We start from the raw sequence: 16,720 nt of genomic DNA on the forward strand, positions 1-16,720 counted from the left end.
GGACACTCCCTCTCTCCCTCCTGGTGACTCCCCAGATCAACCTCAATCTTTGGCCTAACAGGAGCTATACAGTGACTCTCCAGTAATTTTAGATAGAGTTCTGTATTTTGGTAGAATTCTTTTTCCTTTCTAGTTTTTTACAAGGTTTTTTTCTCTAGCTACCATACTTTTAGCCTCTTCTGCCTCGGTTTCGCGCCCTTTTGCCTGGCTGCCTAGGCGCTTCCACGCTCGCTGCAGCCCGAAGGCCCCACAACACCGGCTCCTGGTGGAGGGGTGGCCCAAAAGCCGAGCCTCATCGCCAGCTGCCGTCCGGACGAGGAGAGGAAGCCATCGGATCCACGAAGACTCCGGAGGCAGCGAGAAGAAGAAGGAGCAGTTCAGCCGGAACCGCTCTAGGAATTGGACCACGTGACCAGTGGTCACCAATTTGATGCCTGCAGGGTGCATGCACGGAGCGACAAGGCAACTGGTCTCAGTTGCCGCAGCTCCTCAGCACCACAAAAAGCAAGAGGATCGTCGGGCCCAAGCTCCGTGCCGGCCATCCGGGGAGGGCCCAGCGCAAGGTGGTGCAGCGGTCTCCATTTGGCCCGCAGGTCGGCGGACGGACAGGAAGGGCCAGGATCCGAAAGAGCTCCGGATCCACGAGCACCAGGGAGACCAGGCCACGGAGGCAGAAAGAGAGAGAGAGGCAATTCATCCAACTGTGAGTACTGTGATGGCGGATGCCATGCGGAGCAAAGGAGCAAGAGCAAGGGCTCCCAGCTATCCAAGGCCTTCCGATCCAGGCAGCATTTGGCCCCACAGGCCCCTGAGCTCAGGGACAACAGCCCCCGGGGTAAGGATAGGCCCCCCGCCTATCCTTACCCTGGCCTACCCAGAGCTTCCTAAAAGCTTGCCAGGGCCAGGGCCATCACAAATGGCATCACCTCAGGTATGCAACACCAATTTCATGGTGCCAGGTACCGGACTACCCATGGGACTCCACAGGATCGCACAGCTAGGCCTGAGTCTCCAGTCCCCAGGGACTCACGGGCCTCATCACCTTCCACTGCCAGCGAAGGCTCGGAGTCGGGGGGGGGGGGAGGAACAAAAGGATCTGGGGTTTTCAGAAGATGAGGAGCCCTCAACCCCCTCCTTTACAGGGTTTTTCCCTCCCTCATTGTTCAGTTCCCTTATGCACAAGGCTAAGGCCACAGCAGACCTGGATCCTTCTCCAGCTACTAGCCAGACTCCCACCCCTAGTACTAGCGGAGGGAAGAAGAAGCAGGGCCCCTTTCACAGGCCCCAGGTTGAGAAGGAGGAGATTCCCACCCCAGACCTCTTCCTCAAGGTGCTGAAGTCCCAGTGGACCAAACTAGGTTCCTTTCCCACTCCTGGGAGTAATGATCGTAAATTCTACAACTTAAATGCAGACTTTGACCAAGCTTTGCAGGTGCCTTCCGTGGACGCTCCAGTGGCAGCCTTGGCCTCCGCTTCCTCCATAATAACAGGAGACATCTCCAGCTGCCTCAAGGCAGAGGACAGGAGAGAGGAACTGGTCATGCGGAGGACCTTCCAGGCCATCTCAAGGGCCATCAAGGCTGCGGCGACCTCATCCTTTTTTAATAGATCGACCATCTTGTGGCTGGAGCAGATCCGGGACATGACACCTGCTTCAGACGTAAGGCTCCAGCAGGACATCACAAAGCTGCTGGCGGCGACCCAGTTATCGGCTGACACAAACATGGATATGGTAAAGTATTCCTCCAGGGCCCTATCATCTTCAGTGGCGTCCAGACACCTTTTATGGCTTCGTCATTGGCAGGCCGACTTCCGGGCAAAGTGGCCCCTGGCAGAGGTGGAATACGCAGGAGACAAGCTCTTCGGACCCGCTTTGGACCCCATCCTTGTCGAGGATAAAAATAAGAGGAAGGTCTTCCTGTCCACCACCAGACGCGCAGACCACCAAGTGGCGCCATATGCCAGGAGAGCCTCATACCGACCACCGGAGCAGGACAACCAGGCACAAAGATACTCTGCTCCCAGGTACTCCAGACAGGGGGACAGGCAGTTCTCCAGGGAGAGGTTCAGACCCCAGCATGCTGGCAAGTGGCCCTTTCGAGGGTGGGCGGCCGCTTCTTCCGCAGGGGTAAGTGATTCGGGATCGAATCTACGCATTGGTGGTCACCTCTCTTTTTTCACAGACCACTGGGAAGGCATCACCTCGGATGCCTGGGTCCTCCAAACTGTCAAGTATGTACGTGTCCCGCCCCCTCCTGTCAATCAGGCAGGACGCCAGTTGATTGGCCGTTCGCGTTTGTTTTAGGCAGGAAGTTTTAAAGGATTCTATTGGTTGCTGCGATGACAGCTCAGGGTATAAAAGAGCACCTGTCAGAGCACTTGTTTTCGCTCACATCTATTCTGTTCTAAATAAAACTGTTGTATGAGCAATGAGCCTCGTAATTACCTCAGGTGCCTGAGATTAAACACCTGGCGACGAAGGTGGGATTTTGAGGCAACAAAACCTCTCTAAGACGATATTTAAGACTGATACGTCCTTAACTGAACTGACAGCCATAAACCATGGCAACTACTTCACTGTTCACTGCTTACATGCCTGAGAGGGAATCTTGGGAGTCATTTATTGAGCGGTTTGAATGTTTCCTTTTCGCTAATGATTTAAAGGATGTTTCAGATGAAAGGCGGAGGGGATATTTTCTTAATTCCTGTGGGCTTGAGATGTTCGCCACTGCCCGAGCCCTAGTCGGCCAGTCCAAGTATTTAACGTATCTTGGGAAACACTGATAACCAAGCTTAAGGGTCACTATGCCCCCAAACCATCCCGCTTGGCAAGACAGTACACATTCAGACAGTGTATCCAAGGCAAAAACGAGACTGTTAGTCAATATGTTGCCGCTTTAAGAAATGCTGCCATCCATTGTGAATTCCCTGACCTGGATGACGTGTTATTAGAACAGCTAATTTGTGGAGTGAAAGACCCTCGCTTACATTGGCGATTGTTGGCTCGCTCTGATTTAAATCTAGCCATAGAAGTGGACGAAGCCAGAGCGGCTGAGCAGTCCGATAGATCAGCAGCTGAAATAAGGAGATACCAATCCCTTCACAACCCACCAGTGCCCTCTGCTATAGTAAACCAACAAGCAGTGGAGCTGAATGATGATGCATGGCTGCCAGAAGAAGTGAGCCGTTTAAACATAAGCGCAGCCAGGAAAAAAAAACTTAACAGCGCAGTACCTCCAGCAGGCTGCCTCAGCTGTGGGGGAAATCACTTGCGTTCAACTTGCAGATTTAAAACAGTCATTTGTCACTATTGCAGAAAGATGGGGCATCTAGCCTATGTTGTAGGGCTCCCCAACCATTTGCTGACACAGCGGCCAGACCATTCAATCTCACAAGCAGCTGACCTACCAATCGAGGGCCGTTCAGAGGGACTGACAACTGCTATGCTGTGGACCCGGAGGAGGAAGGAGAGGAGACCATCAACACAGCAACACAAGGAGCACCTTGTGAGATGGAAATCGACACGGGATCTTCGAAATCCATCATAGCGTGGGGACACTCTCAAACAACTGGTGCCCCGGTTTCCAGAAAAACAACTGGAAAAGTGCAAGTGCATCTTAAAAGATTACCAGAACAATCCAATCCCTCTTAAAGGGAGCGGAAATTTTTTTAGTAGAACACAGCCAGTTTAAAGGGAAATTTCCTATGGTCGTAGTAAAAAAACCCTTAGCCACTTTATTAGGATTGGACTGGTTCGAAGCTTTAGGCTTAGAAATAACAGGAGTCCATGCTACAAAAAACACAAGCGAGTTTGAAGAACTCACCAGGGAGTTCTCAGAGGTATTCAATGACTCATTAGGAACATTTAAGGGGTCTCCTATATCTTTTAATTTGGATCCTAACATAACCCCAATCAGACTTAAGGCTAGGAGAGTTCCTTTTGCTTTACAGACCAAGGTAGACCAGGAACTAGACAAACTATTGCAGCAAGGGATATTAGAGCCCGTTGATTATTCCAAGTGGGAAACACCTATAGTCATACCTATGAAGGCAGATGGTTCAATTAGAATATGTGCCGACTATAAGGCAACCATCAATAGAGGCTTACAAGCGCACCCCTACCCGGTTCCCGTAGTGCAGCATCTGCTGCACTCTTTAGGTACAGGTAAAATGTTTGCTAAGCTTGACCTCGGTCAAGCTTATCAACAATTAAAGGTGGACGACACAACAGCGGACACTCAAACGATAGTTACACATCGGGTGGGGGGGGTGTTTCACTGTCGTAGACTACAATTTGGGGTCTGTGTAGCACCCGGAATATTCCAGAGCATAATGGAAAGAACATTAAAAGGAATTCCTGGGGTGTTACCTTATTTCAACAACATTCTTATAGCAGCCAACACCAAACAAGAATTAATTCAAAAGCTGAAAATATGAAATCAAAAGCAAAAGAGGAGTTAACGAAGAAATTGGGTATCCAAATTGTCAAAAAAGTTAAATATCTTGGTATACATTTATCTGCGAGGTGTGTGACCATCAAAGAAGACAATTATACCAATCTGATTAATAAAACTAAGAAGGATCTAGAAAGATGGAAAAACCTGCAACTGTCCCTGATGGGCAGGATTGCAGTTATAAAAATGAATATATTACCAAAATTTATTTTCCTATTTCAGAATATTCCCATTAAATTAGAAAAAGGTGTCTTCAAAGATTTGAATCAATTGGTTTTGAAATTTATCTGGCAGGGAAGAAAACCAAGAATAAAACTTAAGGCTATGCAAGACACTAAGGAAAAGGGAGGATTTGGCGTACCAGATTGGGAACTCTATTATACTGCGGCCATATTAACATGGCTAAGGGAATGGATAATGCTGAGAAATAAAAGACTACTGAAATTGGAAGGTCATGACCTCCAAGCAGGCTGGCATGCCTTCCTCTGGTATGAAAAAGGATCTGCACACAAATATTATAGTAGACATTACATTAGACAATCTCTGTTAATAATATGGAACAAAATTAAACATGACCATTATACCAAAATACCTATTTGGCTATCTACGATGGAAGCATATATACACCCAAATTTAATTAGCGTGGAAAATATAGTCACATATAAAGAGCTATTGAACAGGCAGGGGGAGATCAAAACCAGATCAGAATTGACATCACAAGGAATACAAGTAGAATGGTGGTCTTATTTACAGATACAATCAAGGTATGCACAGGATAGGAAGAATGAAGGTAAAGACTACACAATATTAGATAAACTGTTGATACAGACAGAAAACAGACTGATCAAAGTGCTGTATAGATTTTTGTTGGAATATAAACTAGAGGAAGAACATGTCAAAGAAACCATGGTCGCCTGGGCGAAAAATTTCGGTTACAATGTGGAATTGGCTAAGTGGGAAAAACTTTGGATACTGAAGCAGAAATTAACATTGGCTACGGCGTATAAAAAAAACCTTTACAAGATGTTCTACAGATGGCATCTCCCGCCACCACGGCTTTCTAAAATGTTCAAAAATCTGGCCCCAAATTGTTGGAAGTGTAAAAAAACACCAGGCACTTTCTACCATATGTGGTGGACGTGCAATGAGGCAAAAAAATATTGGAAAATGATTCAATCATGGTTAGAACAAATGGTGGGAGAACAAATTATGTTTAAACCAGAAACTTTTCTCCTAGGCATAATACCGGAGGGGTTTAAGAAAGATACACTCTATCTAATTATACATATACTGACTGCAGCGCGCATAACCTATGCACAGCATTGGAAAAAAGAAAATACACCATCAGAGCTAGATATAATCAGAAAAGTGTTGGCCTGTGCAGAAGCAGATAGGCTCACTTTGGAACTTAAAAATAAAGGGGAATCAGAATATTTTGAGGTATGGAATAGATTTTATGTTTGGTATAAGTTAAGATGACAAGACTGGAACAAATGTATATATTGTGATCGAACAGAAGGACAGACAATGTATTAAGTAGAATAACTGGTAATGGTTGAAACTCGCTGTATATAATGTGAATATATGATCACCCCGACAACGCGGCATTGCATTGTTTTAAATGTAAAAACTATATATATATGAATGAATTAATTCAAAAGCTGAGAGGCGTTTTACATAGATTTAAGGAAAAAGGGTTAAAACTTAAAAAATCTAAATGCCATTTTGGAGTTTCCTCCATAGAATTTTTAGGGTTTCACATTGATGCCCAAGGCATCCATCCTTCTAAGACCAAAGTGGAGGCAATCAAAAACGCACCAGCACCAGCTAATAGAGCTGAGTTGCAGGCTTTTCTAGGGCTGCTGAATTTCTATGCAATGTTTCTTCCCCATAAGGCGTCTGTAGCTGAGCCACTACACAGATCACTTGACAGCTCAGCAGCATGGAGATGGGGCAGCCGCGAAGCACATGTGTTCGTGGCTGTCAAATCTCTGCTGACATCATCAGCCGTATTAATTCAATACAACGAATCATTCCCCTTTTGATAGCCTCAGATGCATCCCCTTATGGCATAGGCGCAGTTTTGAGCCACAGGCTACCCAATGGAATTGAGGCGCCCATTGCTTATTTTTCCCGCTCCTTGTCCAAAACAGAAAGAAATTACAGTCAATTGGACAAGGAAGCATTAGCAGCCGTAGCGGGCATCAAACGTTTTCACCATTATCTTTACGGCAGGCAGTTCATATTACAGACAGATCACAAGCCCCTTTTGGGAATTATAGCTGGGGACAAGCCCACACCAACTATATTATCGCCCCGCATGCTGAGATGGATTGAATTCCTTACAGCTTATTCTTACAGAGTAGAGAACAGACCAGGGAAACAATTGGGACATGCAGATGCACTTAGTCGTTGTCCACTTCCAACATTGACAAACGACCCTGCTCCAGCGAGCAATGTATTACTTATTGATGAATTGCAGCTACCACTATCTGCAACAGATATAGCTGCGCACTCTAAAGCAGACCCCACAATCTCAAAAGTTTTAGAATGGGTTCGATGAGGATGGCCCAATAACCAGATTGCTGAGACATTCCAACTGTATTTTAGAAGAAGGTCTGAACTATCCAAACTCAAAGATTGTTTGCTCTGGGGATCATGAGTAGTAGTACCCAATGCCTTACACAATGAAGTACTACAACATTTACATTCAAGCCACCCAGGCATAGCCAGAATGAAGTCATTAGCAAGAGGATATGTTTGGTGGCCAAAAATGGACAACGACATATCCGATTGGGTACTTGCATGCCTTCCATGCCAAAGCTCGAGGCCGAATCATCCAGCAGCACCACCAAGAGAATGGGAAATACCAAGGGGCCCCTTGTCAAGATTACATATAGATTTTGCAGGCCCAATGCAGGGGCACTCATTCTTAATAGTGGTAGATGCATTCTCACATTGGGTTCAACTCTGTACCATGCATTCTATTACAATAACAGTTTTACAACGTCTATTCACAACCCATGGCATTCCCAACACTATAGTGTCAGATAATGGGCCGCAACTGACCTCTGCCACATTCCAAGCATTTTTGGCAAGCTTAGGTATCAGGCATGCATTAATAGCTCTGTACCATCCGGCGAGCAATGGCTGGGCTGAACGAGCCGTGTGATCTGCAAAAGAAGCACTCAGCCGTATGGGGCAAGGCCCACGGGAACACAAAGTTAATACTTATTTATTAGCACAACACATGAACACCATGTCCTACATCTGGAAAAAGCCCAGCTGAACTTCTTATGGGCCATAGGTTGAGCACAATTTTAGATTGCCTGCACCCCACATACCAATCCGACACCCCAATACCATGTAATGCCACCCGCACATTCCAACTGGGGGAAAGGGTATTTGTGAGAAACTGTATAGGTGATCCCAAATGGGTTCCAGGTGAGATTATACAGGTAACCGGACCATGTTTTTATAGGGTCCTGTTGGATGACGGGTGGGTGTGGCGGCGTCATGGTTTTTCTTCTCTTCCCTTCCAGGTCCTTCTTCCGAATCATCGGTTGATCTGAGGAGTCACCAGGAGGGACAGAGGGAGTGTCCTCAGATTTACCTCAGTCTCCAGGCAATTGGGCCGTAACAATACCCATACAGTGACTGCTCCCACACCACCCTCAAGACATGCAGTTCAGGTAGGACCAACTGACAACCTCTTCTTCTTTGTAGCAACCCATTATATATTGGAACACTGCTATCATGTCACCCCTAGTCCTTCTTTTCTTTGAATTAGACATATCCAAGCAATGTTCTTCATGTGTTTCAGCCTCTAATCCTCCCAATCATCATGTTCTTCTTTGCACTCTTTCTAGAGTCTCAACAACTTTTTTATATTGTGGCAATCAAAACTGGATGCAAACTTGCTAAATCGTCATCTCTCCCACATTGGTCCAAATAGCCCAAATTATCGTATAGAGAAAAGATTTACAAAGCTTTGTAAAGCTAAATCAGCTTATTTGCAAGCTGATTTAGTATCTTTATGATGGAATAAAAAACAAATAGACTGAACTTTGTTTTTCCTGGAGTCCTTTCTCTACAGCTTATGATGTTTGCGCCTTAACTACTTATATTCTTTCTGGGATTATTTAAGTATAGCTGATTCTCTCTTAAAGTGGACAACTGTCCTATGCAACACAATCACCTTGGGAACACTTACAATAACTAGGATATTGAGAAAACATTTCACATTTAAGTAATGTATAAGGAAAGTATTTTAAGGAAGTATTTTCTTGCAAACAAGAAATATGTTACTTATATTTTATAGTTCAATCCTCTGCTCAAGGCAGCAATTGTTTTACCATCCTGGACAAATGGATGTACAATCTTTTTTTAAAAAAACCTTCCCCAATGGAGCACCCATAAGCTTTTCCATTGGTTAATTGTTCTCACTGTCAGAACTAACACTGTTAGTTCTGACAGTATCTAGGTAGGATCTCTGTTTAATGAGCTTCCACCCATTGATTCTTGTCCTGTCAGGTGCTATGGAGAACAAGTTCTTATGTTACAGCATGTTGTTTGTCGTGCCATGTCATGTTATTGGATAGGGTCATTTCTATAATGAGAATCAATTTGGTATAGTGTTTAGGACAGAGAGACCGTGAATTCTAGTCCTTGCTTAGGCAGCAAACAAACTGGTGACGTTGAGCCACTTACTCTCCTCAGCCTTACAAAGAAGATGAGGGCAAACTATTTCTAAAACTACTGCCAAGAAATCTGCATGGACTGTTACAGCCAATTGCCAAGAGTCAAGACTGAGTTGAAAGCACTCTCTCATGCACAATTTTAATAAATTATGTAAATGTGATAGAGCCAACATACTTTGACATTAGCAAAGTATTTACTAAAGTACCTCATGACATTCTTAGTAAGTCAGTTAAGCATAGATTGGACAGTATGACGTTTAGGAGAATTGATAATGAATCAACAGTATAATGTATACTTGCTGCCAAACAAGCAAGTATAATTAAGTCTGAATCATTTCCAAATCACAAGAAGTAATCATTTCACTTTTTCTACTTTGATAAGATACCACTTTGAGTATTGCATTCAATTCTGGGAACCATACAACAACAAGAATTCAAAGAAACTAGAAGGGCAATAGGGAAGATAAGGGAAATGGAAATAAAAACCTCTGAAAAAGTTGGGCAGAAAAGGTTTGAAGAGACTGAGACTACAACATTCTTCAAATATGTGAGGATGTCACACAAAGAAAGTCAAGGTTGTTTTATTTTATTCCAGAGAGCAGAATAATAGTTACAGAAAAGCATATTCCAACTGAATCTTAGAAATATATCATATCATTAAAATTGACTCAGCAGTGAAACAATTAGTTAGAGAGGTAATGGGATCCTCTTCAGTGGCAGTATTCAATGGAAGGCTATTTTGCCACCTGTCAGGGATGCTTTTTAAAAACTTTATTGTGGTCTTAAAACTTAAGCTTTTAAAAAGTCCACTGAAATAAACATTTTTTCAGTCTGATGGTTATGTGAGGCAATAATGAGGTTAGTTACTTAAAGAAACAGCAAAGTGTACCTACCTGCCTCCTTTATATGCTTGTAAACATCATCTGAACCAGCAGAAGAATATGGAATATCATCATGGGCTACAAAATCAATCTAAAATACAGAATAAAAGGAAATTAAGTTGTCCCTTACTTTGGAAACTCAACTTCCTTACTTACTAAACAAATTTTAAATAAAGATATTTTAAATGATTGTAATAGAATGTATATCACTGTAAAGGTAATCCCTGAGTTACAAGCATTTCCTTAGCAAACATTTGAAGTTACGTGATAAGTGCCCCCTAGCGTTTACAAACAACTCCCAAAATTATGTATATTGCAGCACCATGGCAGTTGTTCAATCTTACAAATGACTGCAGAGACTCTGCAACATTCGCCCTGCCTATTCCCTCCACCCCACCAGGTCTTCACAGGCACTTTGCCCGTGGAAACTTGCTTACCTTGCAAAGATCTCTCTGTTACACTTTATTTGCCTGCTTCATTGCTTCAGTCTTTCAGTGCATTTGCAGAGAACAGAGGCCTAGAGAACCTTGAGATCATGCAAGATTAATAGCATGAGATCTTGTGTTACTGATCTCACATGATCTCATGGTACATTAGATTTTGTGCTACTGATCTTGTGTGATCTTGCACTTTTAGGCCTATATTCTCTGCAAATTGTGACCTGGATGTTTGCAAACGGAAGGAAGACTTTGGTCCTTCAGGCATTCCCTCCATTTGCCATTTCCTTGCGGAAGCAAGCAGGGAGTTTGCATTCCTGTAGGGTTTGACAAAAAGCTTTTGTTGGCACCAGCAGAGCTTCGGAAAAGTGGGCACGTGCCTCCAAAGCTCTGTTCCTGCCGGCAAAGGGTTTTTGAAAAGGGCTGCCGAAGCCTCAAGGGATGCAATCATCAAGTGCTTTGTTGATGAGAAAAGAGGCCCGGAGGGCCATGTGGGGCCTTCCAGCGCTCCTTTCTCGCTGGCAATCTGCTTGACGAGGCCTCCAGTGACAAAAAAGGAGGCCCAGAAGACCATGCGGTCTTCTAGGCCTCCTTATTTGTCACCAGGGGCCTCGTCAAGTCCTTTGCTGATGAGAAAGGAAGAAGAAGGTAAAGAAACAAGCTGGAGAGGAGGTAAGGTAAGTCACCCAGTACGGCAGGATGGGGGGAAGTAATTGTGGGGACCCCAGGGGAGGGAGAATGAGGTATCTGTGGTTTGGGGGAGGCCTTAGGTGGTCTGAAGTAGGTGGCCTGTGTCACTGCATTAATTGTTTGCTAGCTGAACTGAAAAGTTACTGCGCAGGTCATAGGCCTTATCAGCAATGATTTACTGCGCATGCTTCTTAGCACGTTTCAGCCTGTTCCATCACTATCCCCACCACCACCATGGCCTTCCCCACCCCAAGATACCTTATGTGCACTTAATGAGCCGTACATTCTATTATTGAATGAGTAGGCAAAAGCAGGGAGTGATCTTGTTCAAGGTATGAGATTCACACCCATGAATCCTCGGGTTATGAATGGAATTGGCACACTCCATTCCATTCGTAACCCAAGGACTACCTGTATAGCACATGAAAGTACAAAACCTTTTAGTTATACAGTATATGTGATATCAGTTAAAGAATCTAAGCCAGTGATGGCGAATCTTTTCAACATAAAGTGCTGAAAAGGTCACATGGAAACATAACGTGCACACGCACGCATTCGTCGGGGCTGTACTCCAGGAAAGTCAAACTTCTGGGTTCTAGCATGTATGCATGCCCAATGATCAGCTGGCTAGCGCCCATGAACAAACCAGTTTTCAGCACTACTGCGCACGTGAAGGACAAGTGATTGTCGTGCATATATGCGTACCAGAAACCTGGAAGACAAATAGGCAAGGCTGTTTGTGCCGGGTGACAAGGCTTCGCATGCCACTTTGGGCACACGTGCCATAGGTTTGCCATCATGGATCTAAGCTGTTTACAATTATATTAAGTACCACATCAGTAATACAAAATAGACACTTTGCTGAAACCTAAAGAATCCTGCTAAAGAAAAAATTTATCTCAGAATATTTTAATAACATTTTTACTATTATGCTTCTTAATATTACAACTTAATAAAGTTATTCCAAATAAGTGGAAGACCAGTCATAGCTAATTATATACTTGAGCTTTGTATATTATTGAGAAATGGATGACATAAACTTGTAATAGGAAGTGAAGGATAGCTAAGCTTACAATTTAATGAACCAGTATAATTTTTCATGGATATATGCGTGCATATCAATAAAGTTATTAACAGTTTCATCCAAAATATGTAAGTAACTTGTATATGTAGCTTATAATTATAAACCTTTTGGAGAAAATCCAGTTTTCTGCAACTGTCTTGTTAATTTGGTTACTGGGAGCTCTGGTTGTGTAGTGGTTAAATGCAGTGTTGCAGGCAAACTCTGTCCATAGTCTGGAGTTCAATCCTGATAGGGATTAAGGTTGATTCAGCTTTCCATCCTTCTGAGGTCAGTAAAAGAGGACCCAGATTGTTGGGGGCAATGTGCACATAATGCTTTCATTGTAAATAACCAAGAGAGCACTGTAAAGTGCTATTGGGTGGTGTATAAGCCTAAATGCTACACTCTTTTGGACATTTGGGGGTTTGGAATGCTACAAGAAAGGCCTATTAAAGTAACAGATAAATGGATGGAAAGAAGATTTCATACAGGATTTTAATCCAGTTGCACTGCCATTGTTATTACAGAAATGGAGTTGATGTTTGAAAATATATTTTCCCTTTTATTATAGTTGCATGAAAAGTTCTTCTTTTTCACTTCCTCAATTCTAATTATATTTTCTAAAATTCTGAATGCATAGCAACTAAAAGAAGACAAGAAAAGGAAAGGAGATTTTTCAGTGTTGCTACCATCACAGCTAAAAGCAAAAAGAAATAATGATTACCACTTCCGAATTATAACCTGAACTTCAGAACTAATATACCAGGGATGGTGGCAAAGGACACCTCAGTTTAGAGTCCATGCTATATAAACATGCTTTATAAACATAACTAATATGTAGTATTTGGCACCATTGCTAGTATGAGACTAGCTTATGGAAAAGAGGTTAAAAGAAAGAAAGAAAAATACCTTATGCTTTTCCAAAAACTCTGCTGTGAGTGTCCATGGAGCATCTCTGATTACTTCATCTACATAGCGGCAGTGTCTGAGGGCCTCATAACGTTCTTCTTCATTCATTACAGTGAAACCTTTAAACTTATGTGTTAGATCATCACTGCAAACTGACATACATGCAAGAAGATTTCAAAAAGAGTAACTCTGGCCCTGTAAAATTCAGTGCATCTCTTTGGCTATAAATTATTGAAATCTATTTTCAGAGTTTAAGCCAGTAGTTGTCATACCAAATTTAAAAAGTAGCAATCTAAAATTGGAAAACAATTTTCAGTTCCTTGATCACATTTAGTCAATTGAAAACTTGCTTATATTGGATGGCCATTACATTAAAACCTATCCTATGTTGCATAGCTGTTTCTCTGATTTGTTGGTCAGAAAAATTGCTAGGTGAGCTTTTTTCAGACACAAGTACCAAAGCTTTTCAATTGTGGAATGGTGAATCTTTTCTTGCAGTTCTCTTTGCAGTACTAGCTGGAAAGACTGAGATTTGTCTCAAGACACAGAGATAGCAATGAAATTGAGGGAAGCTAGCGTGGCTATTGTTTTATATCAGTATTTCCACATTCTTCATGGCATTTCTTTTTCTAGATATTACTATTGTTCTGATTTCTTATAGAAAAATCAGAATATCAGTCATGTTCAATTGCTTTTTCTTAATACAAACAAATGGAAAAAGCAATTATATTTCAGCGTATAAATTTGGTTGAAATGACATTCAATAGGCTCCATTCCACATTTGTATTTTTAATATTGGAGAAAGAAGAATCTAGAACTGATCTTGATCATATATAATATTAAATTTATTTCTTTGTTATCTCAGTCCATAGGTTCTACAAGTCTTAGGTAACAAGTGAGCTTTATAAACAGAACAAAGATCTTCTGGATCAGAGAAAAATTACCTTATTAATTGACAAACTGTTTATGTGATATTTGCAAGCACTTTAGTTCTTTCCTACTATTTCTTAGGAAAAAGTTACAAAATCTTGCTTTTCAGTAAATTAAAATTAGAAAACCACAGAATCTGGGCTTGTTTAGCAAATTATATAAAATAGAATATCAGTCTAAAAGTAATCTTTGTTCAAATATCAGGCTTACCTCCTACTAATAAGTAGCTATTAGGAAACAGAGTTTTGGCTTGCATGAGAGCTCTTGCATGACCAGAATGGAAGAGATCAAATATTCCATCTGCATAGATTCTGACAGGTCTGTCCACTATGAAAATAAGAAACAATTTCCATGTTAAACCAGATATTTATCTCAAATCTAGCCAGATTATAATGGTACATTTGCTACATCTATTCAGAATTACAAGGAAGAGATTTAGGTAGGGTTGAGCCACTTAACCCAATAAAAAAGGCCATATTAGAAAATTTGTTTTCATTGAATGAAAATAAAAACAAAAAACCAGTGACTGGCTGGTCTTGGCTGGGCTCAAAAGCTAACGAGAGTCAGGCCCAGGTTGCTACTTAGATAGAAGATCAACAAGAAATTCCATGGCCCTAGATCAAATTGGGAATTTGATTTGCATCCTGGAAGAAAAGATTGCTCCATTGCTCTGTTTCATGGAGTTTGTACAATATTATCACTAGAAAGTGAATTTAGCTCTAAGAGATTTTCCCTAATAAAGACATAAATTACCAGATGAAAGAATGTTTATGAATGATATTTACATAATTGGGTTGCTTCTATATAGCAGAACTAAACAGAAAGCACTCTAATAAAATGGGAAACATATCCACACATTTGTAACTCAAATGTTTATTTCTTGGTCCGTTTTCATCTATATACTACTAAAACTCTCTTTCCAGTAACCTTTAACTGGTGATATGGTGCACCACAGGACAAACCTTTTTGAACCAAAGTATTTCAAATGGGATAACTTACAGAATGTGCCCAAAATCTGGAACCCATGACTTCCACGCAGTTCAAATTTGGCAAATTGTATACAACATTTTATGAGACAAAAATTATCTCAGGGTCTGTAATTTTAACAATTGAGGCATTGAGGAAACTGATAAGGAAATATCTTTGAAAAGATGATCCAAGGGATCATAGATTGCCTCGTTCCCCTTAAACAGAGCTGAATTTGTTATGGGACAGGATTGTGAAGGCAGCAAGCTAATCTGGCTAATTGTGTGTAGAATACAATCCTCTGTCATCTCCAAAAGGGAAGAGTGAGCAGGAGACCCAGAAGGAATAGCAGAGCTATTTCTGCTACCCCTGCCAAACCCAACATCTGTTTCTGAGGTGTTTCATTCTGCATATTGGCAGAGCTGCTTTTAAATATGTTCAGATGTTTTATTTATTTATTTATTTATTTTGTATGGCTGTCAAAACTGTAAATAACCACTCTAGGTGGCTAACATGGGATTAAAAACAAAACAAACAATAAAAATCAAGTCAGAAGGTCACAGAATGTGATCTCAGATCCCAGGACACTGCAACAGTCATAAATATGAACCAATTGCCAAGCATCCAAATTTTGATGAAGTGATCATGATGCTGCTACAATGGTTGTAAGTGTGAAAAATGATCAGTCACCTTTTTAATGCCACTGTAACTTGTCACTAAAACATTGTATGGCAAGGACTACCTGTGCTTTATTCCAGTTTTCCCAACTGGTACGTCTTAGATGGGGGAGAGTGCTTTAGATTGGAACTACAAAGGCCAGTCTGCTGGGAAGTTGAGGCACTGGACTAATGTAGTTGAAATCCATTCTGAAATTAATTTAAAATGCAGACTCACCTGGTGTTCCAAGATGGGCCTGAGCAATTGTTAGCTTCTCATGAGGAGCTTTGCACTGACAGCTTGTTTCACCTGCAAATGGAACTGGTGCCGTCAAAGTCTAGAAGACGGAAAAGGTCAGATTATGAAAAAAGAGAGCAAAATAAATTGTCAGTTGTGGAAGTTATCACATATGAGTTTATTGCTCCTTACTTCCACCAATATTACTTGATAAGGATTTTTTTTAAAAAAGTTGAATCTTAAGGAGAGTGATATAACTTTATAATATCCTTCAAGTTTGTTTTCTTCCAGTGAAATATTTTAGAAGTGGACACAGGGATGTACATATTTCAACTACTTGTTGATTTGAAGTGGCACTCTCACTGCTGTTTATCCCAATTTCTAAGAAATTTTAATTTGAAATATCTATAATTTCCCCCATTAAATAGATTGCATTATTAACACATCCATAGTATACATAGTATCCGCTGGTATCAGAAAAAGTTTAATTAAGAAGTCAAATAGAGGTTATTTCCACTAATAATAAAGAAGCTAGCTATTGTGCATATCATCTCTCTTCTTTTGGCTTATGTTGTATTAAACAAAGCATAGAAAAAAAAATAAAACAAGTGATGTTTGGAGTTTCTCATGGTCAGCTCTCATGTGAAATTAACATTGCAGATTCAACAGTTCTGGAAAGCTGGGGAAAAATTGAAACATTCAATTTCAATTCCCACATCCTTATTATAATGGCTGATATGTGTGCATAGGGTAATCAATAAAGCTTTCTGGGCCCAAAGGTAAACCTCTCAAAGGA

At 41.6% G+C, this 16,720-nt stretch overlaps 1 protein-coding gene across 3 annotated transcripts in view; it reads right to left on the minus strand.

Annotated features, from left to right (window-relative positions):
- Window positions 1-16,720, minus strand: part of PCYT1B (phosphate cytidylyltransferase 1B, choline) — a 122,767-nt gene that overhangs the window by 81,583 nt on the left and 24,464 nt on the right. For 2 of the 3 annotated variants that reach the window (XM_081949273.1, XM_081949272.1), the window contains exons 2-5: window positions 15,925-16,024; window positions 14,275-14,391; window positions 13,135-13,286; window positions 10,048-10,126 (exon numbers count right to left, since the gene is read on the minus strand). In XM_081949273.1, coding sequence (XP_081805399.1) covers window positions 10,048-10,126; window positions 13,135-13,286; window positions 14,275-14,391; window positions 15,925-16,024 — 448 coding nt within the window. The remainder of the gene's footprint in view (window positions 1-10,047; window positions 10,127-13,134; window positions 13,287-14,274; window positions 14,392-15,924; window positions 16,025-16,720) is intronic. The other variant, XM_081949274.1, reaches the window with a different exon arrangement.

This window comes from Natrix helvetica (genome assembly GCF_964273705.1).
Source record: "Natrix helvetica genome assembly, chromosome: 3".
In the NCBI taxonomy this organism is placed as follows: domain Eukaryota; kingdom Metazoa; phylum Chordata; class Lepidosauria; order Squamata; family Natricidae; genus Natrix; species Natrix helvetica.